We start from the raw sequence: 25179 nt of genomic DNA, 5'->3' as shown, positions 1-25179 counted from the left end.
TGTTCGAGAATTATTAACACTATTATCAATTATATTATCAAATGTTAGTGTAATAAGGTTATCAGAATTGGTCAAACCAATGTGTTCCTCCTCTGTCTTTCAGCAGGGTTAGTGATCACGACTCCTCAAGGGACACTGGTCACTCCTCCTGCCTCCTCTCAGTCTTTTGTTTCTGGACCACCCACAACAACCATGATTGTGTCTGCTTTACACCCAACAAACACAGGTAAACAGTTTTACTCACCTTTCTGACTCTTCCAGCATGTCCACATTTTAAACATGCTGCAGTTTATACCTTCCATACTTGGGGTTAAAATGATGGTAAAACTAAAAGAAGAATATTAGATATTAGATATTATTTGGAATGTTATGTACAGAACTTTATATTTATATTTTAAAATGTAATTTATTCCTGTGATCAAAGTTGAATTTTCAGCATCATTACTCCAGTCTTCAGTGTCACATAATCCTTCAGAAATCATTCTGATATGCTGATTTGCTGCTCAAGAAACATTATTTTTTATCAATGTTAATGCTTTTTTTATTTGAAATTGAAATATTTTGTAACATCATAAATGTCTGATCAATTTAATGCATCCTTACTGAATAAAAAACAACCATGCTTTGTAACAAATCCACCATTTTCTTCCACACAATTACTAATGGACTTATTATGCTCCATTTTTGCACAGTAAATAGTAACACTTGTGTTATCAGGTCTTAGTTCCATTTGATTTATAATGTTCTTAGTCATAATATTAAAAGCATGTGTTTGATTGCACATTTCCTTCTTATATAACAACAGATAATACACCACACATTGCAGAATATTGATTATTCTCATAATTGTTTTTCATGCCACTTATACTGTCTGAAGGAGCAGACAGACACACACACATATGCTTGCTTACTCAGCCAGTCTGAGAGCCAAAGAAGCTGTAGGAAGTGAAAGTGAGAGTGACTGGGAGGTAGTGAGAAGGGATGGATGATGGATGCATAGAGAGAGGGACAGCGAGCTCTATATGTTGAGTATGTTTTGCTCTTTTCTGTCAGAGGCTGTCCGGCCCCCTTCCCTCTATCTCCACAGCCACTGTAAGTATAATAGCACATGTACATCACCAGAAACCTGCAGCCAATCACACTCACATCACTAAAGCACTTTAAATATCTCTTAATTCAATTTGGTGGCGGTTGATTTTAAATGGCAATAACACAATCCTGTCAGCTTGCTGCTTGCTTTGAATAGATTTAGGTTACTTTTAAAAATCCAAATACGAATGGCATTATTTCATGTAATACAGTCATTTGGCTTTAAAATTGGGTCAGACATATTAGATTATTGTTTGGGAAACCACAATGGTTTGCCATGGTAGAACCTTCAATGATCTGTATGGAATTTAACTGTACTAAGACATAAAAATGCCATAATATGCCATATATTTAGAAAACATGCCAGTTTCCCCAATAGTATCTTGACACACTGGGTTTTGCATATTGCAGCCATGGAAGCCAGCAAACATTCCAGGATTTTTCTCCATATAGTGGACTTTAGTGGGAATCAAGTGTTCAAGAGTTTTTCACTCTACCATACCTTTTTCAAACGAAGTACACAGACAAAGAACTAACTGTGCAAATATTTTCCAATGTGCAGGATGAGCATTTGTGGTTAAAAAGTATATCTTTTTTTATTTAGAAAATGACTGATCGTTTCACTAGATAAGGCCATTATTCCTTGACTGGGATTGTGTAGAGCCCTTTGAAACTGCATTTTGGACCTTCAATCCGTTGATCCCCATTCAAGTCTACTCTATGGAGAAAAATCCTGGAATGTTTTTCTCAAAAACCCTTAATTAATGGTTTACCAAGGAAGACCCTTGAATGAGCTGTATGTAATTTACTTGACTGAAATAAAGCATAAAAATGCCATAATATGTTTGCAGATATTGAGGAAACATGCACGCTTCCAGTTTACCCAATAGTATTTTGACACTTCGGGTTGCCAGTTGGTAGAAAAAACAGCATATTGCAGCCATGGAAGCGAGCAAACATTCCAGGATTTTTCTCCATATAGTGGACTTCAGTGGGGATCAAGGGGTTAAAGGTCTAGCGATCTAGCGAAATGATCGTCATTTTGTAAGAAAAATACTAATTTATATTCTTTTTAACCACACGCACTCATGACATAGGCAGAAGTACCGACACAGTGTTTACAAAGTGAACGTGCACAAAAATCAAACGCCCTTTACACAAAAAAGGTAAAACTAGAGCTGGGCGGTATGACCAAAAATTTATATCACGGTATTTTTCAAAATTATACGGTATCACGGTATATGACGGTATTATTATTTTTTCATGCATGACTAGGTGTTAACCACATTTCCTAATAAATTAGAGAATAATTACTGCAGTATATTGGCTTACATTGACCGGACTAGTATTAACCCAGGTTTGATCGGTCTCACAAAATGCTGTTGTTCACAAAGAAGTGACAGTGGCACTCATAATTGTAATGAGGTGAAGAAATCAGAATTCATGATTTGCAGTCAAAATACACAACACTTTATTGTGCATTCTTCACAAGTTCACATTTACAAGTCTACGCGTTTCTCTTCCAGCAGGAGGCGCTGTCAGAATGGTAGTATACAAAGTAGCGCAACAAATGATTTTGAAACGTGCAGCGCTCATATTTATTCAATGGATAGCCTTTTGAAGTTTCATCGCAATTCTTGTCTTTCAGTCCCCACATTTTAGACCACCTGAAATCATAATTATGACTTTCATAACCCCCTAATAACACTGCAGTCATCAATGAAAATTAAGAGCTTTATTTAAGACTTTCAAAAACAAACCTTACACAAAATACGTTTCTTTTTATTTATTTTTTCCACCATGTTCGGGGCACAAGAAAAATATTAAGGGACTAAATTAATATCAGCATATGAAGTATAATCGTCTCTCATTGTCTGAAAGAATGCACATCAGATGCTGAAAGTCAGTTTTTACTTTCACTTTACCATATTGATCAGTTTCCACGTTGCTTGTGTGATATCCATTAAATATTAATAAAAATACAGTATATAGAAAAGACATATCTTTAAAATATTGCGACGTAACACCAACGTAAAGCGATTGTTTTTCTCTCACTGAAAGCTACATCTGTCTGCGCACAATGCGCCGATCTCTGCTCTCATCACTGTAGACACACCCCCTCTTGAAATTTCGGCATTACAAGTTTTGCAAATCGCTAACCCTGGGTCTTTCTCAGATATACTGAAATACGTCCACACCTCAGATGTGTTGCTTCAGACAAGCACGTGCAAGCTGCGGTTTCTGTTTGCGTCAACATACGTGTTCCCAGCGCTTTGTACGCACACACTCACCGGTATTGGGGTATACGAAAAATGAATATCATTAAAAAAAAAAACACCGGTATTCGGTATGAAAAGGTATACCGCCCAGCCCTAGGTAAAACAACGATTTCAGTCGATTTTGAAGTTTTTCACTCTACCTTACATTTTTTAAACAAAGTACACAGACAAAGAGAACTAACTGCACAATTTTTTTCCAATGTGCAGGACGAGCATTTGTGGTTAAAAAGTATATATTTTTTTTTTTTCTAGAAAATGACTGATTGTTTCACTAGGTAAGAACCTTTTTCCTTGGCTGGGATCGTGTAGAGCACTTTGAAGCTGCTTTGAAACTGCAATTTGGACCGTCAACTTGTTGATTCCCATTCAAGTCCACTATATGGAGAAAAATCCTGGAATGCTTTTCTCAAAGTTTTACCAAGGTAGACCCTTGAATCAGATGTATGTCATCTATTTGACTGAAATAAAGCATAAAAATGCCATAATATATTTGTAGATATTTACCCAATAGCATTTCGACACCTCCGGTTGCCAGTTGGTGGAAAACACAGCGTATTGCAGCCATGGAAGCCAGCAAACAAACTGGGTCAGAGATCCCACCCGACCTAAAAAGCCTCAGCATCCATCTAATCAGCTCTATGATGAGAGAAATATTGAAACACAGATAAATCAACTCAACAACATACAATTCCATTGTCAGGACTTGGGAGAAACAATTCTGTTAAATTGCAGTACCCATTTCAACCAGTAGCTGTCAATATTACCTAGTGCACCTTTAAAAATTGTCTCATCAATGTTTAGGGAACATTTATGAATGTTTTATTCAAATTCATTTGACTGAATAATTGAGTTGATCAATGTCAGTATGAAGGATTTCATATCAGACTTTTAAATTTCAGACATTTCTTTGAAGGGAGCACTAATGTTTCAAACTCAGGAAGAAATAATGCAGGTTATGTTTTATAATCAGTATTATATTGCTCTGTTTTTTGCCCCACTGGCACAAACAGACAAGAAAGAGGACGGCAGTATTCCACCCGCCGTAGTCATGCCACTTCCCTCAAAGCGGGGCAGGAAGAAGAAGTCCATGATGCAGAGGGGAGGTCCTGTTTCAGCACATGCGCTCGCCACAGGAAGTGATGCGCTGATTCTTGCACACCTAGCTGCTGGGGGACAGGTGAGATGTCATTATTATACATTCATGTCAATAAGTTATTGTTTATATTACACTGTCCTGCATCATATTCACTCACGTTATTTTTACACATTATGGGCTGCTGATTTCAAAATGGGTGCCTGTTTTGCTCAAGCATGTCAGACTTTCTCACAAAATATGATGAATTTTGTTTTTTGTGGCAACCATTTGTAAGATGAAAAAAACTTGCATTGTAAGTTCATTTCCAGAATGAAAATTTCCTAATAATTTACTAACCCCCATTTTGTCCAAGATGTGCATGTCTTTTTTTTTTCTTTAGTCGAAAAGAAATTAAGGTTTTTGAGGAAAACGTTCCAGGATTTTTCTCCAAATAGTGGTCTTCAATGGTGTTCAATGGGTTAAAGGTCCAAATAGCAGTTTCAATGCAGCTACAAAGAACTCTACACAATCCCAGCTGAAGAATAATGATCTTATGATCTAGCGAAACGATTGGCTATTTTCTAAGAAACATACCAATTTATATACTTTTTAACCACAAAAGCTTGTCTTGCAGTGGTTACATGGGACGTAGGTGTAAATACCAACTCAGTGTTTACAAAGCTAATGTGCAAAGGAAGTCAAACACCCTTACAACAACGATGTGAGACTATTTTAAAGTTGGAGGATTATGCAGTGCATGAAAACGCAGATTCACATCGCAGAGCTAGTGCAAGACGAGCATTTGTGGTTAATAAGTATATACATTTTATATTTTTTTAGAAAATGACAGATTGTTTCACTAGATAAGACCCTTATTTCTAGGCTGGGATCGTGTAGATCCCTTTGAAGCTGCAATTTGGACTTTCAACCTGTTGGCCAACATTGAAGTCCACTATATGGAGAAAAATCTTGGAATGTTTTCATTAAAAAACCTTATTTTCTTGTAAAGTTCATTGACATTAAATGGAGTATTTGGCATTTGTCTACTTGTTATTTTGATAAGCGCATTAGAACTGATACAAATAAGTAATTTTAAAATATTCATTCTTGTTTTGTGAAAAAACATACATGATGGAAAGTTTTAATTCATGTTTTTAAACTCGGCATTAGGTGATATGTGACCCTGGACCACAAAACCAGTCTTGAGTCGCTGGGGTATATTTGTAGCAATAGCCAAAAATACATTGTATGGGTCAAAATTATAGATTTTAATCATTAGGAAATTAAGTAAAGATCATGTTCCATGAATATTTTTTTGTAAAATTCCTACTATAAATATATCAAAATGTAATTTTTAATAAGTAATATGCATTGTTAAGAACTTAATTTGGACAACTTTAAAGGGGATTTTCTCAGTATTTTGATTTTTTTTTTTTTTTTTTCTCCGCATCCTCAGATTTCAGATTTTCAAATAGATGTATCTCGGCCAAATATTGTCTTATCCTAACAAACCATACAGCAGTAGAAAGCTTATTTATTTGTATACATCTCAGTTTTGTAAAATTTAACCTTATGACTGGTTTTGTGGTCCAGGGTCACATATTAGGACTTTATTGGTAATCAGCAAATGCAGATCTATGTTATTGTCCAAACAAGCTGTCATTGATAAGTCACTTTAGAAACGAGGTTACATTCTTAAAGAATTTAAAATAGAGAGAAGTAAACCAAATTGGGACACTTTATTAATTTAGTTTTATGGTTTGTTAAAAAGATACTCAAAACATGCTTCCCTAAATTGTCTATTGTACTAAAGGTGTTGACTGATGCAAAGTACAAGTTGCATGTTAGGGATGCTCCGATCAGGATTTTTGCAGGCGATACCAAGTACCGATTTTGTGTCATGGTGATCGGCCGATACTAATGCAAATTACGATGCTTTGAGCTTAATATTAACTGATATGTAATCTCTCTGATCAACATTCATTTTTTTTTAGATAAAGTATTACTTGGAGGTTGATTTTATTATTTTGTTACATTTTTACAGTAATTATGTAATATATGTAATGTTTTAACAGAGTTATAAATAATCACTCATTATACAGCGAACATTTTATTATGCCTTCAAAATTGGGTTTATGCTTAAGGTGTGCAATTATTTTCAGGGTAACGTGCACAGCGAACGTAGTTCCAGGCAGCTCTTGACTGCAGTACATGTCCATATCACTTCGCCAGAATTTCAGTTATTTTAAAGATCCGTACAGCCTAAAACAGCAAAATAACCAAAACCCACAATGACACTGGCCAAACTAAATACAGTAAACAAGAGGATAAAAACGACAGATTACTTCCATGTTTTAGACACAAAATTACGTTTTATTATGTACGGAAAGCACATAATCAATTTTTTCCACTCTCTCTTCCTTACAGATGCACACACATACAGTTTGCATACACGCTTATGTTGTTAGCGCTGCTCTGATGATTAACAACTTAAAAACTGTGACATTTCTCACTAGCGAGGTAACAACGCCACTGTTTCTAAAGAAAATTAACTTAAAGCTTCACTTTTATTAGAGACTGTGCTGAGAGGTGCACACATTCAAGAGAGGTAATTCACGAGCCTAATCTCTCTCTTTCTATGCGTCTCGCGGTGGCTCGTTCTTAAGTGCCGAATCAGGTTAGTGGTATTAAATGTTTTGGACAATGCTCCTGCACGTGAGATTTCTTTGACATAGTATTTCTTTGCCCTAGTATTTCCAGACTGGCGATTGCGGCGCCAATTCATTTACATCCTCAAGTTTAGTGAGTACCGATCGAGTCATAAAATGTGATTATTGGCCGATACCGATCTCCAGGCTGATCGATCGGAGCATCCCTGTTGTATGTATGTATTAAGATGCTCACTTAATTTTTTCGCTTTTACAGCACAACACGAGTGACCCATACGACCTTTCCAATGATGAGGATGATCATCAAGGCAAAGATGGGAACAAGTCATACAGGTGCATATTAGTGCTTAAGGATTCTTAGTTTGAAATGTATTAAATAAATAGCCATTTTTATTTAAAGGAACACTCCACTTTTTTTGGAAATAGGCTCATTCTCCAACTCCCCTCGAGTTAATAAGTTGATTTTTACCATTTTGAAATCCATTCAGCCGTTCTCCTGTTCTGGCGATATCACTTTTAGCATAGCTTAGCATAGATCATTGAATCCTATTAGACCAATAGCATCGCGTTCAAAAATGACCAACCAGTTTCCATATGTTGTATTTAAAACTTGACTCTTCTGTAGTTATATTGTGTACTAAGACTGGTGGAAATGCAAAGCTTCAATTTTCTAGGCTGATAGAATTAGGAACTACACTCCCATTCCGGCGTAATAGTCAAGGAAGGTATTACTGCTCCTGCTTCAGCCTTATTACGGCAGCAAACTTCCTTGACTATTACGCCGGAATGGAAGTGTAGTTCCTAATCTTATCAGCCTAGAAAATTGAAGCTTTGCATTTATATAACTACAGAAGAGTCAAGTTTTAAATAGGACAAATATCGAAACTCATTGGTTATTTTTGAACGCGATGCTATTGGTCTCATAGGATTCAATGCTAAACTATGCTAAAGCTATGCTAAAAGTGATATCGCCAGAACAGGAGAACGGCTGAATGGATTTCAAAATGGTAAAACTCAACTTTTTAACTCGGGGGGGGGGGGGGGGAGTTGGAGAATGAGCCTATTTCCAAAAAAAGTGGAGTGTTCCTTTAAAGAGACCCTTTTTACAATATGTAATTTAAGTCTCAAGTGTCCCCAGAATATGTCTGTGAAGTTTCATCTTAAAATACCCCACAGATTATTTAATATATCATTTTGAAAATGCCCATTTTGAGTGAAAGTGAAATGAGCCCTGTTTTCCAGAATAGGACTTTGCCTTTACAGCTTGTAACAGCTTTATATATTCTATTTGGTTCTGATTGACTCTATTGATGTCTATCGTACTGAAATCATGTGTTTTAAGCCATGTTAGTTTAAACTTCACACATTTAAAGCATGCGGCTGTCACAAGACATGCGAGTACTAAACTGAGTTCTCTTTCATATCTTATTGCGCTTAAACTGTCAAATACACAGTTTATGTTAAAAACTCAGGAGTTCCAAAAACAAACAGTCGGTTATGTCTGTGACGGTAAACAGTTAGGAAAGAAATCACATGTTTATATTAAATCTGTGTTGCAGCAGCGTAATATACAGTAAATAAATTAATAAATCCTCTGAGGCTGGGACTCTAAATAGTGTTCTGTGCTCATCTGTGCAGCCAACAACAGGACAGTTAGCATGCTTTCCTCAAACCTTTGACATGTTGTTGTTTGCAAAATCAAAATGACGGCGCCAATGGTGGAAACGTGCAGATTAAGGGGTAGTAATATTATAATCAGATACCCTTACCACGCTCGTTTTTTCATGTCTTACCAAAACTAAGTTACTGGGTTGTCTTTTTTTTGCGTTTTCTGGGTTGGTAGATACACTGAGGACCCAATTACAGCACTTAAACACAGGAAAAAGTCAGATTTTCATGATATGTCACCTTTTATATTTGCAGGCTTGATTAATTTTAGTGTATTCGTGCTTTTACTTGAACTTTTAAGTCTGTCTTTACTTTTCCTGTCAGCTTGTAAGGGAGCGTCTATAAAGATGATAAATGGAATGCAAATGGAATTCATGAGATACATTGTGTTACATTTTTCGGTACAAGTTCTTAAAAGTGTCAAGGCTGTTTTAGCGTTTTTAAAAATGCAAATTTTGTGGGAGTTTCGAATGCAAACGCACATGCTGATTTTTCTCTGTAGGTGCCGGATGTGTGCGGTGACGTTCTTCAACAAATCAGACATGCAGATTCACGCCAAGTCACACACGGAGGCGAAGCCGCACAAGTGTCCTCACTGCTCCAAATCCTTCGCCAACTCCAGCTATCTGGCGCAGCACATCCGCATCCACAGCGGCGCCAAACCCTACACCTGCTCCTACTGCCAGAAAACCTTCAGACAGCTCAGCCACCTTCAGCAGCATACACGGTACGCGTGTGTGTGTGTGTGTGTGTGTGTGTGTGTGTGTGTGTGTGTGTGTGTGTGTGTGTGTGTGTGTGTGTGTGAGACTTACTGAAGGATGCACTGCTACACCTGCTACAGGATGGAGCCAGGGCTTTGAGTAGTTGGCTTAGTCGTGTTTTCGTTTAGGATTAGCATGTTTATCTTTCATGTCTTTCTCTTGATACCTTCCTGTTCTTTCCTTTCCCATCCTCATGCGGTGACATTTGAGCTTGCGCACACTTCTAGTGATGAACTGGACAATATGTGACCCTGGACCACAAAACCAGTCATAAGGTTAAATTTTACAAAACTGAGATTTATACATCATATGAAAGCTTAATAAATAAGCTTTCTATTGATGTATGGTTTGTTAGGATATGACAATATTTGGCCGAGATACATCTATTTGAAAATCAGGAATCTGAGGGTGGAAAATAAATCAAAATACTAAGAAAATCACCTGTAAAGTTGTCCAAATTAGGTTCTTAACAATGCATATTACTAATCAAAAATTACATTTTGATAAATTTACAGTAGGATTTTTACAAAAAATCTTCATTGAACATGATCTTCACTTAATTTCCTAATGATTTTTGGCATTAAAAAAAATCAAAAATTTTGACCCATTCAATGTATTTTTGGCTATTGCTACAAACATACCCCAGCGACTTAAGACTGGTTTTGTGGTCCAGGGTTACATATACGATCTGCAGATAGAAGCAGGTTTTTGTCTCATGCTAATCACATCACCCATCTGTTTGTCTTATTTCACACTTTCTTTGGTTTTTATTTACTTCTTTTGGAGCCCCGTTATTTTATTTTTGTCGACACTGCATACTTGCACTTTTTTATTTAATGTTTTAAATGTTCTTTCTTGTGTGGACTGGGTAAAATATAGTTTTTCCAATTAACCAATCTTCATATATATTAATAGACACCATTCAAAGCTTTTTTATACTCTTTTATGAAGTTTTAAGGAATTGACAATAATTTGCTGGGTGATATGGCCAAAACAATTGTTGCAATAAAATGTCACGATAACTTCCGAAAATGTTGCTCCTAAATGAAAGTTGTAGAAACCAGACTTGCGGTTTTAAACTACTCTTTATGGTCAGAACATAAATACTTTTTTGAATTCTTTATACTTTTCTTGTGATTTTTTCTTAACTAAATATCCTAATAGAAAAATTCATTTCTTAGTTTCTCAGTGTTCTAAGTAATATATTGTTTCAAATCATGAAACAGGTTCATTTTGCCTTACTTTGACGCGTATCTTCAACACAGTTCGCAGTGCAGGCTGCAGTCTTATTAATACTTTTTGTCCCTTAGAAATGCACTTTGACAGTAGCTTGGGTTGACAGTATGACGATATGAAAATAAAGTTGAAATATTTTCAGAATAAAGTCAAAATTATGAGAATAAAAGTCAAAAGTCGAATAGCCTATTTTGAGAAAAAAGTAGAAATTACAGGAATAAAGTCAAAATATTTTGAGAATAAAGTTGAGATATTTTGAAAATAAAGTAGAAATGACAAGAATAAAGTAGAAATATTTTTGAGGAAAAAAGTCGAAGTTAAAAGAATAAAGTCAAAATATTTTGAGAATAAATTCAAAATGGCCTATTTTGAGAATAAAGAATAAAGTTGAGATATTTTGAAAATAAAGAAATGACAAGAATAAAGTAGAAATATTTTGAGGAAAGAAGTCGAAGTTACAAGAATAAAGTCAAAATATTTTGAGAATAAAGTAGAAATGACAAGAATAAAGTCTAAATATTTTGAGAAAAAAGTAAAAATGATGAGAATAAAGTTGAAATATTTTGAGAACAATGTTGAAATGGCCTATTTTGAGAAAAAAGTCGAAATTACAAGAATAAAGTCAAAATATTTTGAGGAAAAAAGTCAAAGTTACAAGAATAAAGTCAAAATATTTTGAGAATAAATTCGAAATGGCCTAATTTGAGAATAAAGTTTAGATAAAGTAGAAATTACAAGAATAAAGTTAAATATTTTGAGAAAAAAGTCAAAATGATGAGAATAAAGTCTAAATATTTTGAGAATAATGTCGAAATGGCCTATTTTAAGAAAAAAATCTAAATTACGAGAATAGAGTCTAAATATTTTGGCAATAAAGTCGAAATGGCCTATTTTGAGAAAAAAAAGTCCAAATTACAAGAATAAAGAAATATTTTGAGAATAAAGTTGAAATTATTAGAATAAAGTCAAAATATATTAAGAATAAAGTCAGAATAGTCTATTTTGAGAAAAAAAATCGAAATTACGAGAATAAAGTCAAAATATTTTTGAAAAAAAACAAAAAACCCAATTTTGACCATTTCCATGCACAATACAGACTATACTCTAAAAACTTTTCTCTCGTAATTGCTACAACTTAATTTTCGTAAGTTTGAATTCATTCTCAAAATATTACTTTATAATTGTAATTTTGAGGGGTTTTTTTCAATAGCTTTTTTTTTTTACTTGCCACTAAAACACTGTTGTGAATACATTGATAATATAAAATTCGATATGAATAGCCCACATTTCTGCCACAATACCATGGTACAGTTAGTGTTACTATAGTGAATCCATGGTAAACGATGGCGATTTGTAGATTAAAAAGCTGTAGTAGCTGATGTAGATTAGTGCATAAACATTATATCGATGTTTTTTATTTAGTATTGTCCTGAATAAGATATCTGGGAAATCTGTCTCAATACACAGCCCTATTGTTTATTTGATGTCATGTCGTAAAATTCAGGGTTATTTTTAACTACAGTTTATGAACTACTTCTGTGGTGATATTAATTATCACAGACAATCATTTTAAATCATCCCTTAGTTTGTAAATGCTAATAGGAACTCTATTTATGGTAAATACACTTTAATGGAATCCTAGGAGCCTGGAAAGCTTAAAAGCATGTCATTTTGTCTCCATTTGCTTCTGTATTTGTCTGTTTCTTCTCTACGTTATCTGGCTTGTGTCATGTCTTCTTTCTCTCCTTTCCATGTCATTTTTATGCTGCTGGGCAAGAATGAGTCTTTAATTGAATTCTGTCTCTGTTTGACTTCAAGAAGTCTGTTTCATCTGCTCTGGTTTAAAGGCTCTGAGTAGTTTCACATTATCCGATAGTTAGGGAGGGGAAAGGAAGCTGGTGAGAGAGAGAATGAAAGAGAGAGAGGATAAGATGAAGTGCCTTGTGTTTTTGTGTGCTGCGTTTCATAACTCAGACACCACAATGAGCACCGTCACATTGCTATAAGCATGAAACCTACAACATGTTTTATGATACGATCATGATTTGATCCAAGTAGGGCTCGTTTTATTGATTCACTGGTAAATCTCTCTCTGTTTTTTTTTTCTCTCTTTTCATCCCCTTCCCTTCATCCCTTGTTAGAAACCACACAGAGGGCAAACCGCACAAGTGTCCTCACTGCTCCAAATCGTTTGCCAACTCCAGCTACCTGTCCCAGCACATCCGCATCCACAGCGGGGCCAAACCCTACACCTGCTCCTACTGCCAGAAAACCTTCAGGCAGCTCAGTCACTTACAGCAGCATAACAGGTAACAGACAGGGGCAGACAGAATCAGTAACCAACCATATACAGCAGCCATCCTGCTCCTCTTCTGGCATTTTTCCCTCTTTCCTTCCTCCTCTGTTGTCTGTGGTCTGTTATGCTGTAGTTGGGAGGATTGCGTAGGCTTCCTGTAAATTTATTTTAGACACTGAAGAATGTATTCTCATGTGATTTGGAAATGTAGATCAAGCTTTGTAATCAAAAGCTTCTGTTTTGTTTTGCAGGATTCATACTGGTGATCGGCCATACAAGTGTTCCCATCCCGGCTGTGAGAAAGCTTTTACCCAACTATCCAACCTCCAGGTAACCATCTTCAGCTGATTTATAGATTGTTTCACACATTTCAGCTTTTTACATTCAGTATCTCACAGAAGTGAGTACACCCCTCACATTTCAGCAACCATTTTAGTACATCTTCTCAAGGGACAATACTATAGAAATGAAACTTGGATATGTTTTAGAGTAGTCAATGTGCAGCTTGTATAGCAGTATAGATTTACTGTCCTCTGAAAATATCTCAACATACAGCCATTATTGTCAAAATAGCTGGTGACAAAAGTGAGTACACCCTAAGTGATAACAGCAGTATGTTGTTTAACCATGCAAAGCCACATTTTCCTATTCATCATGTTTATATTTCTGTCTACTTGACAGGACAATACAAACTTGTGTATCTTGTATTAGAGCAATTAAAATTAGGTGCTTTAAGTACAATTCTCTCAAACTGACCACTGGATGTTCAACATGGCATCTCATGGCAAAATACTCTATGAGGATTTGAGAAGTAGAATTGTTGCTCTTCACAAAGATGGCCAAGGCTATTAGAGGTTCAGTAACACCCTGAAACCGAGTTACACTACAGTGGTCAGGGATTTCCAAGATGGAGAACAGGCCTTGCAAAGTTGATCAGCGAAGTTGAGCACTCGTTCTGTGCGTCAGGTGCAGAACCTGGCTTCAAAAAAACAGATGCATGAGTGCTGCCAGCATTGCTTTAAAGATTGCAGAAGAAGATGGTCAGCTTGTCTGTGCTTAGACCATATACTGCACACTGCAACAAGTCGGTTTGCATAGGCGTCGTACCAGAAGGAAGCCTCATTTGAAGCTGGCTCACAAGAAAGCCCGCAAACAGTTTGCTGAATACAACAAGTCCAAGAGCATGAATTACTGGAAGCATGTCCTGTGGTCTGATGAGACTATAAGATAAACTTGTTTGGCTCAGATGGTGTTCAGCATGTGTGGCGATGCCCCTGGTGAGGAGTACTTGTCTACAGTCAAGCATGGTGGTGGTAGCATCGTGGTCTGGGGCTGCATGAGTGCTGCTGGTACTGGGGAGCTGAAGTTCATTGAGGGAAACAAGGATTCCATTATGTACGGTACATTCTGAAGCACAAAATGATGCCTTCCCTCCAGAAACTAGGCCGAACTGCAGTTTTCCAACATGATAATGACCCCAAACCCATCACCAAGATGACAACTGCCTTGCTGAGGAAGCTGAAGGTGGGGTGGCCAAGTGTGTCTCCAGACCTGAACCTGGAGATCACACCAGTGTGAATGTAATTTACACTAATAAGCACCTGTGGGGCATCCTCAAGCGGAAGATGAAGAAGCACCATGTGTCTAACATCCAGCAGCTCCATGATGTGATTATAGAGGTGTGGAAGAGGATCCCAGCAACAACCTGTGCAGCTCTGGTCAATTCCATGCCCAGGATGATTAAGGCAGTGCCAGATAACAATGATGCTAACACAATATATTGACACTTTGGACAAGTTCACTTAGGGTGTACTCCCTTTTGTTGCCAGCTATTTTGACAATAATGGCTGTATGTTCAGTAATTTTTAGAGGAAAATAAATGTATACTGCTATTGACTACTCTAAAATATATCCAAGTTTCATTTCTATAGTATTGTCCTTTGAGAAGATATACTAAAACTTTTGCTGAAATGTGAGGGGTATCACTTTTGTGAGATACTGTTTTATTAAAATACGAGATGCACCAAAATTTTGGAAGCCGAAAATTAACAGCCGGAAATGCTGAATGCAGTGTATTAATTAAAAAACAGTATCATTAAGCTTTTTGAGTTAAATGAAAATGTTTTCAAAATTATTTAATAAAATAACAAATATTTTGAATATATTATGAATTTTCTGCATCATTACTCCAGTCTTCAGTGTCACATGATCCTTCAGAAATCATTCTAATATGCTGATTCGCTGCTTAGGAAACATTGCTGATTATTATCAATAGCTGTGTTTCCATTAACCCTTAAATTGCGCAAAATGAAATTGTGAATTGAAAATATGCCTAATTGAAACACATCAGTTGCGCAAAAACTGAGTGTAAGTATTTACACTCGCATGAGGTGGTTTTTCAGAAAATTCGAAAAAGAAATTATTTCGCAAAACAGCAATGGAAATTTTTCACATTTACAGATCACAATCGATTAAATATATAGCCAAAATCCCACAGAAATCCGTTGCCATGACTTATCGCGAGAGGAAATAATTACGTTTTTGTCGCATAACATCGATTAATGGAAACAACGTCATTTTGCAATACTTTTTAATCGACATTTTTAAAACATCTGCAAAGTTTTGCGCAAATCTATAATGGAAGCGCGCCTATTGTTGAAAACAGTTGTGCTCCTTCATATTTTAATAGAGTCTGTGATATATATATTTAGGATTATTATATAAAAGAAAGTTAATTTCTATGAAACATGAAATTTTGGAGAACCTTTGAAACATTTAAAATGTATTTACTGTCACTTTTTAAATGTAATTTCTCATAAGAAAAAAAAAACATAATTTCTTTTAAAGAAAAAACCTTACAGACTGAACGTTTTGAATGTTTGTAGTGACCAAATATTAGCATGCATTTATGTCATTAAAAGGTCTGTAAACATACATGCACTAAATGCATTACATTTGCATTACATTCCTTCTGGTTCCCATCCATAACTGTCACTTAGTTGTAATTGCATAAATCATTGCAAAATATACTTTTGTAAGTGTTATTAATTAATTCAGACCATTATAAATATTTTAGCTTGGTAGCTATCTAGCAACACGTATTTGTAACTGTGTCAGCTAAAAATCTTCTTGTCAATTAACATCAAGGCCACCCTCATGACATTTACTTACTACTTTTTTTTTTCAGTCTCATCGAAGACAGCACAACAAGGACAAGCCATACAAATGTCACAATTGCAACCGCGGCTACACAGATGCGACCAGCTTAGAGGTGCACTTGTCTACACATACGGTGAAACACGCCAAACTCTTCTCCTGTGGCCTCTGCAACCGCTCCTACACATCTGTAAGATCACACCCACGATACCTAAATCATTGATACTCCATCTTGTCAATCTTCTGCTTCATTAACCTAAAATTATAGATATGAGCTTGTTAGAGATGCCAGAAATGGTAAATAATTATTTAAAGGCAACTTGATAATTATGATACTTCATAATTATTTTACGCAATTCTTAATCATGATTATTAACTTTTTTTGTCATTCATCAGAATTATTGCACTTCGACATAAGCATGAATCAAGAAAAAGTTAACACACACAGTTAGCTCGCAGATTTAGTCGCAGTGAACGACGGCGTGCAAGAATACAGGCTGGCTTTATTACACTTATTTGAGCAGAATCTCAGCAGAAATCACTAAACTCCAGCTTATGTTTGCTGGTGTTTTTAGCTCATCAGATCTTTTTCTTTAATCAAGAGAGAATGCGAACACATGGTTGACAAGTTAGAAAGATTCAGTAAACCACTGAGCAGAAAATGTGTTGAATTATGAAAAAGGGACATTGTAAATTGCATAACAAAACTTTTTGCATTCATGCAGTTAAAATGAAAGTCCGGTCTTCGTATAAAACCTTACTGATATTGCAAAAGATATATTATTATACGTTAAGCAATATATCAATTATACGTTAAGCATTTTCTTTATGGTTTTCTGTAGGAGAAAAACGTATAACATGAAATTCACTGCATTACGTTCATACTCTAGGTTCAAATGTATATACCAGATTTGCCCTTTTTATATCACTGTTTTTCGTCCATCTGCATTAAGCATTTTTTATAAAGGTTTTCTATGGGAGGGAAAATGTTTAATGCTATTTACCATGCTGAGTTCATATTCTGACCACGTCTGCTTGCCTATATATAGTTTGCAACATCATTAAGGTGCATACCGAGTTTGGTCTTTTATCATCACTGTTTTTAAGCATTAAGTCACATTAACCATTTTCTGTGCGTTTTCTACAGGGAGAAAAAACTACTTAAATTGTCCATTGTCTTAGCAGTAGATAGGGTTTATGACGAGAAGTATGAGGAAACAATTGTTTGTTGCTGGTTATTGTTCTAGGACATTGCAGTTTGAATCTGCAAAATGTTAATTATTTTAACAAAATAAGAGGGATCATAAAAAATGCATGTTATATTTATTTAGTACTAACCTAATTAAGATATTTCACAAAATACATTTACATATGGTCCTCAAGAGGAAAATAATAGTCACTTGTTCTTCAGAAAAATTCTTCAGGTCCTACAAATTCTTTGGTTTTTCAGCATTTTTGTGTATTTGAACCCTTTCCAACAATGACTGTATGATTTTGAGATCCATCTTTTCACACTGAGGACAACTGAGGGACTATTACAGAAGCTCACTGATGCCTCAGAAGAAAACAATACAATAAGAGCTGGGGGTGAAAACTTTTGAACAGAATGATGTGCACATTTTTCTTATTTTGCCTACATATCTTTTTTTATTTTCATTTAGTACTGCCCTTCAGAAACTACAGAAGACACTTACATGTTTCCCAGAAGACAAAATAAGTTACATTTACCTTAATCTTCAAATTCAAGCAGTTTTCACCCCCAGCTCTTAATGCATCATGTTTCCTTCTGAAGCATCAGTGAGCGTTTGAACTTTATGTGATAGTTGCATATGAGTCCCTCAGTTGTCCTCACTGTGAAAAGATGGATCTCAAAATCATTGTTGGAAAGGGTTCAAATACACAAAAATGCTGAAAAACCAAAGACTTTCTGGGACCTGAAGGATTTTTCTGAAGAACAGCAGGCAGTTTAACTGTTCAGGACAAACAAGGGACCCATCAACAACTATCACTAAACAAAAAACACAGCTGTGGATCATTTAGGTAACAAAAACAGTATTAAGAATCACTAAACATTTGAACAGGGTCATTTTTATAAATTCAACTTTTTTTCTCTTATTCTTATTCAGCTCAGTACTAAATAAATAAAAAAAACATGCATTTTGTACGATCCCTCTTATTTTGGTAAAATAATTAACATTTTGCAGATTCTGCATACCTCAATTGTAAGCTATGTTACTAATGTTGAAATAAAGCAGCTGTGACTGGGGGATTTTCACTATTAAATCCTGGCAACCCCAACCAGCGTGTGGTGGCTTGTTACCATTGGCAAAATAATGCAAATCCCAAATTAAAATGAAGTACCTTCAGGATAAATAACCAGTTAATAAATCGAGAGAAATCACAATTAAAATATGATTCATCATGCAGTTGACTTTCTATTTGTGTTATTTTTCTAGGAGACGTACCTGATGAAACACATGCGAAAACACAACCCAGACCCACTGACGGTAGCAGCCGCAGTGGCTGCCCAGCAAGCCCAGCAGGGCCAGAATCCGGGTCAGCCCTCGGGCGGGGGAAGCGGCAGGGGTCGTGGGCGAGGCAGGGGTGGCGGAGCCGCGGCAGCAGCACAAGCGCAGAACCAGGCCAACCCCACACCACCAACCAGTTACTCTGTTACGGAGGGAATACCCTGCCCTTTCGACCTGCATCAGTACAAGACCGTGTCGGCTGGAGAGATCCAGTACAAACCGGTCACTGTGGCCGACCTGACGGCCCACAAAGACCTCTGCCTCACCGTCTCCACTTCTGCCATCCAGGTGGAGCACATGAACTCATAGAGGAACTTGAGGAAAATGAGAGCGAGGAGGCGGGGTGGGGAGAAACGGACCATGAATTGGGAAGGAAATAAAACACTGCCTTGGGACAGAAGAGGATTTCCAAAAACAGACTGGCAGGAGGGGGAGGGCAGGTTTGCCAAAAGAGGAGAAAAGGAGAGATGGAGGAGGAGCATGTGAACTCTCATGAGTTGTCTTTCTTTAGACTTGCTCTGCAGTGTCACAAAAAAGGCCTTAAACTGTCATAGTAAGCAGTTATTGAAATATGCATTACCCAGCTACTATAGATCGCAACGGTGAGGTTACAAAAGTAAAAATCCCATTCATTTTCTCCATAGGGGAATTGATTTTTGATAAATATTTACAAACCATTGAAGACAGACCAACTGTGAGCTACAAATTGACCCCAAAATTAAACTTTTGTCATCATTTGTGACCCTGGAAAACAAAACCATAAGGGACATTTGAGCTCATAAGCTTTCCATTGATGTATGGTTTGTTAGGATTGGACAATATTTGGCTGAGATACAACTATTTGAAAATCAGGAATCTGAGAACACTGAGAAAATCACCTTTAAAGTTGTCCAAATGAAGTTCTTAGCAATGCATATTACTAATCAAATCTTAATTTTTTATATATTCACAGTAGGAAATTTACTAAATATCTTCATGGAACATTATCTCTAATGATTTTTGGCATAAAAGAAAAATGTATAATTTTGACCTAAACAATGTATATTTAGCTTTTGTTACAAATATACCCGTGCTACTTAAAGCAACACTAAAGAGTTTTGTTTTTTTTTACTTAAAATAATGTTTCCGAACTCGTGAAAGTGGTTCATCTACTCATAACAGGGTGAAACGGCACTTTCGTATTCGCTTTGCTACACTCCATCGGCCATAACAGCACTATGTAAGTTTGGCTCGTCGGGTAGCGGTTTTGTAGTTCAAATGAGACTACAAATGCGACTTGCTTTACGGCAAAATAAATAGCAAACAATGTCATTATTACGTTTTATTTCGTTTTCATACTTTCATAAAGTCATGCAACATACTCTACCTTGTCACTGGACATCGTTATTTCCAAAGCCGGTACTGGATAGCCTCCAAACAAATAACGTGCATGTGACGGTAGGCTAAATTATTTACGACAGTGGTAATGGACAATTCCGCTTCTAACCTGTATAGGGATAAAAAAAAAAGTTCTATGGTGTTGCTTTAAGACTGGTTTTGTGATCCAGGGTCCCTCAATTTGTTCCAAATCTGTATGTTGAACACCAAAGAAGATAATTTGAAGAATGTTCTGTTAAGTACGTAGTTTAGTACTTTTGTCCCATTTGTAAATATATTTTTGCTTCAAATCAGTTTTAATGACATGATTAACCACGTAGCCAGTTGGTTTGCTCCATGGCTTATAACTCTTAAAGACTAAAATCCCCATGGAAAAATCAAATGGGGAAAATCCTTTCAGCCAAGACCATTAAAAACCGGTTGAAAAAACAGTAAATGGTAAATTTGTCAGGTCTGAAATGGCAATCTGTGAACTTCCCTCAGAAATTTGCTTAAAGTGCTTGAAGTATCTGAAATTGACTTTCTGAAATTTAAAGCCTGGAAACCCCTTGAAAATAGCATTATTCCTGAAGAGGTACTTGAAAATTCATGCTTCATGATTCATGCTTCGGTTTCAGTTCGAGACTTCGGAGTGCGTATGGCAAATTGTGAATCCTTTTTTCTGTTTTTTTTTTTTTTTCCTTAAACAGTAGAAAACCTCAAACAATTGACGCAGTATAGTTTTAAAAACAACAAAGAAAGAAAGTAATAATACTAATAATTTAGTAGTAATATTTCTCATGTGCTTCACTTTATTTTTTCCATTTTGTTTAATAAGTATTAATTAGTATTTTTATTTAGCTATTTATCTCTTTTTTTAGAATTTAAAAGAGAAGACATCGTTTGATAAGTGGGATCTCTGATTGAAGTCTTTGAGACTCAGGAAAAATCTTGAAAAATCCTTGAAAGTTCTGGAATTTTATTTTACAGTATCTGTACGAACCCTGTTCTCTAATGAGGAACAAACAATGTCATAACTGACTACTCAACTTGCTTATAAATACATCACTTCCAGATTTGAGAACATATTTTAACATCCAAGTAATTTTATTCAGCATCTTTATGCCATTTTGATGTAAAGGTCAAAATGAAAAAAACTGATAGTAAACAATCAATTGATTCCATTTCAGACTGACCGAGAAAATAATAAAGCACTGTTAGTATAATTAAGCAAATTTATTTTACATCAGTGATCTTTTTTTCTCTCTACTAAGAGGAACGGATAGCTTTATAAAAGGGCGATTAAGGTTAACAAAGACTAGCACATGCTTATATCGAGCTTTGAAAACCAGCAAGTTTACTTTTTTTCTCTACATTCTTAAAAATAAAGGTGCTTTAAAAGGTTCTTCACAGCGATGCCATAGAAGAACCATTTTTGGTTCCACAAAGAACCATTTGGTCAAAGATTCTTTAAAGAACCATCTCTTTGCTTAACCTTTTATAATCTGAAGAAACTACTTTTGCCACAAAGAACCTTTTGTGAATCAGAAAGGTTCTTCAGATGTTAAAGGTTCTTTATGGGACCATTTAGACAAAAAAACATTCTTCAATGGCATCGGGAAGCACCTTTATTTTTAAGAGTGTAAGTGATAAATGTTACAAATGCTGGTAAACAACTAGTTTACATTACAAAGTATTTCACAGAAAGATATACGCATCTGCAGCATTTGAGCTTGAGTTAAATTACGGATGTTCTTCCAAGTCCGTATGACTTTGTAAGCTCTTATGAAGTTTTAACGCCTTGTATGACACTGCTTTGCAGGCCTGCTGATTGACATTTCGAGCAAACGTGCAACTGGTTTGTCACTACCAGCCGAGATCTGTTGGAAAGAGGTGGCTAAGACTGCACTAAAGGGGAGAAGGATATCCAGAAGCTAATGGTTTTGGGAGATGGCACTTAAAGGAACTTTTTTATTCATTGTTTCTGTTTTCGTCATTACATTTTAGCCATTTATCATATGTATTTTTCTATTGTCCTTGTGTATGTATGTTTGTATGTGTTTGAGTGTGCGAAGGGTCGATGGAAAAGCATGTAAGAGAACATTTAAAGGAGATGAATGTGTGACAAAACATCTATAAAGTTTTTTTCTGTTTTTTTTTTTTTTTTTTTTTTACCTAAAGAGTTAGTCATTTTATATTTTCTTGACCCTCCCCACAGAGTTGTTTTTTTGGTTTGTTTCCAGAAAGGAAGGGAGGGGGAAAAATGTGCAGAAAACAACAATTTGGTTACCAGGTACTATTTAGTAGTGTTTTTTTAAAACCTTTAATACCAGTTATTATATCAACTTTGTTTTTTTATGCAATTATTATCATCATCAACATTATACATTTGGGAGTTACTCTGTGTGTGTGTGAGTGTGTGTATATATAGAGATGACGTGTTCATTAAAAAAGGGAAGGATTGTCTTTCTGGTCCAGCTGAAATATGATTTTTAAAAAATGTATTAGAGGCAACATTAGAGATCAGAGTATGGGATGTTAACATATTGCTAAACCATCCGATCACTGACCTACATGATGCCATCTGTGTCCAGTAAGCAGCCGAGTGATTGGCTGATCCTCCATATATAATCCTTGTTGTATCCATATATGTCTTTGGAAAATAACACGGTTCTCAATATTATTATTAATGTTACTTCTGTCACTCCTAATACTTATTATTAACTACTCTTTAAGATGACTTTGCTGTATAGATCAACACTCATTCATCTTGACGTAACTGTTTCTCCTAATATGAACAATAAAAAATGAAAAACATTATTTGGAGTCGTCATGTTATATTCCAGTGCAGTGTTTTCCAATTAGAAATTGCTGTTTAACGTTTATTTTGGACATTTTAGGAGGTTAAAAATATATTTTTGCATGAATATTTTTTCTATTTTCTCAGTAAAAAGTCATAATGGAAAGGCCTGATTTGATGTAATTGTTAAAGCTGAGTTAAAACTTTATTTTTTATACAGCATCTTTAAACCAGAATTTAGGTTAGAACTTGTGTTGGTAGTTGGAAAGCACAAAATTAAGATTTTTGCTCAATTAAGGCAAATTCAGGAATTTAGACCAAGAAAAAATAGTGATGACTATTGAATGCATATCTATAAGCTTGAAGATTGAAATAGTCTTTAAAGAAAAAAAATTCTCAATGAGTTTTGACTCTAATTTTAAAATAAACGGGGCCAATCAAAATAAGGGTGCGTCGTGTATTCAGCCAATCAGAAGCTCGTTACCAGGCAGGAATCGACGTTTTAAAGTTCAAACTGTAATGTTTTTTTTTTTTCACGAACATCGATGTGAGGAACGACTACAACTGATAACAAACCAGGTCTAATAAGAGACATATCGCTATCATTGAGATTACCATATATAATTGGATCAATTAAATCTTAAATGGTATATTTTTTAGGCGGAAATCTCATCTCTGATTCGGCTGAATTGATGGTGAATCTTCTCAGGGCGCTGCTTTCAGAACCTACACCAATGGTTTAAAAGGGAAGTGCTTGTCTTTATCAATACAAGTTCACTATTTTTGTAATGTATTCATGAAAAAGGTTAATCTGTCATTTGGATTTTTATAGTGTTTTTCAAGTAATTTTTATGGGGTTGTCCTGTTCTAGTAGACAAAATAAGATTTCATCAAGGTATTCAGCCAATCAGAAGCTGGTTACCAGGCAGATTACACAGGAATCGACATTGATAACTACTTCTATAATATATTCATGAAAAGTTTAAACTGCTATTTAAATTATGGTAAAGTATTTTTAAAGTCATGTTACAGTGTCAGCGTTTTCTTGTCAGGCTAGTTGTGGTGATCTGATTCAATGATTCATTCATGAACAAAATGATTTGTTCAAAACAACGATTTATTTAGAAATGAACAACTGTGATAGTTGATTGTGTTTTGACTTTGTGATTTTATTGTGTCATTGTGTTTTAGTCAGGCTAGCTGTGGGAATCCGATTCATTCAATGATTCAATTGTGAACAAACTAATATAAATAAGTGATTGAATCGTTCACTCAAACGATTAGTTTAAAACAATGATTTATTCAGGAATGAATGAACAACTGCTGTAGTTGATTGTTTTGACTTTGGAAATATTTCCTAAATAGAAAAAATAAGATTGCATCACAGTTTTCAGCCAATCAGAAGCTGGTTACCAGGCAGATTACACAGAAATCCACATTGACAACTATTTCTATAATATATTCATAAAAAGTTTAAACTGCCATTTAAATTATGGTGAAGTATTTTTAACGTTTTGGTGTCGGCGTGTTAATGTCAGGCTAGTTGTGATCTGATTCAATGATTCATTCGTGAATAAAATGATTCGTTCAAAACAACGATTTATTTAGAAATGAATGAACAACTGCCTTAGTTGATTGTGTTGTTGTGTTCTAGTCAGGCTAGTTGTGGGGATTTGATTAATTTGTAAATTAAACAAACTAATATGAGTGACTGAATCGTTCACTCACGTGATTCGTTCAAAACAATACTTAATTCAGGAATTAATGAACAACTACCAAAGTTGATTGTGTTTTGACTTTGTTCGGAACTATTTTCCAAACAAAGAAACTGGCAATATTGTGTGTATGTAAGATATTTAATATCAACTTCATATTTAAATGTTGTATAAAAACAAATGTTTTTTTTTTTTTTTTTTTTTTGCAATTGACCAATAATATTAACAAATGCAAGATAATCCAGTGAAGACTTGGAAACAATTATTAAGTTCCACGTTTACCCATAATACTTTTATTGTTGGAAGTTGGAGTAAAATATAATGTACTCACCTTCAACACACAATCCAAAAATGACAATGCGAGTCTGTAAATGTGGTGTCTTTGTCCATATAGTTTCAGGTGGATGGCAGAATTGTAAGGCAGCTGGATGGCGTATGCATTAGTGGAGTTCAAGTTTGTCAAGCAAAGAAGACTTAAGATGCGAGTCATGATGACCAGCACCTCAAAAATGGGTAAGTGAGGGGGTTTAATATGGTATGACATCAATAAA

General features: G+C 35.4%; 1 protein-coding gene across 4 annotated transcripts in view; it reads left to right on the top strand.

The window, feature by feature from the left end:
* znf384a (zinc finger protein 384 a) overlaps positions 1–22930 on the top strand; it is a 32627-nt gene extending 9697 nt beyond the window's left edge. For 2 of the 4 annotated variants that reach the window (XM_073821559.1, XM_073821557.1), the window contains 9 exons: positions 104–226; positions 1054–1092; positions 4379–4545; positions 7369–7445; positions 9283–9507; positions 12919–13086; positions 13325–13403; positions 16261–16419; positions 18686–22930. In XM_073821559.1, coding sequence (XP_073677660.1) covers positions 104–226; positions 1054–1092; positions 4379–4545; positions 7369–7445; positions 9283–9507; positions 12919–13086; positions 13325–13403; positions 16261–16419; positions 18686–19066 — 1418 coding nt within the window. In that variant the 3' untranslated portion in view covers positions 19067–22930. The remainder of the gene's footprint in view (positions 1–103; positions 227–1053; positions 1093–4378; positions 4546–7368; positions 7446–9282; positions 9508–12918; positions 13087–13324; positions 13404–16260; positions 16420–18685) is intronic. The other 2 variants (XM_073821558.1, XM_073821560.1) reach the window with 2 other exon arrangements.
* The last annotated feature ends 2249 nt before the right edge of the window (positions 22931–25179 follow it).

The sequence above is a fragment of the Garra rufa genome, chromosome 17 (genome assembly GCF_049309525.1).
Source record: "Garra rufa chromosome 17, GarRuf1.0, whole genome shotgun sequence".
Classification (NCBI taxonomy): Eukaryota; Metazoa; Chordata; class Actinopteri; order Cypriniformes; family Cyprinidae; genus Garra; species Garra rufa.
Note: the sequence above shows the minus strand (reverse complement) of the source record. Positions and strands in the feature narration are given on the sequence as shown.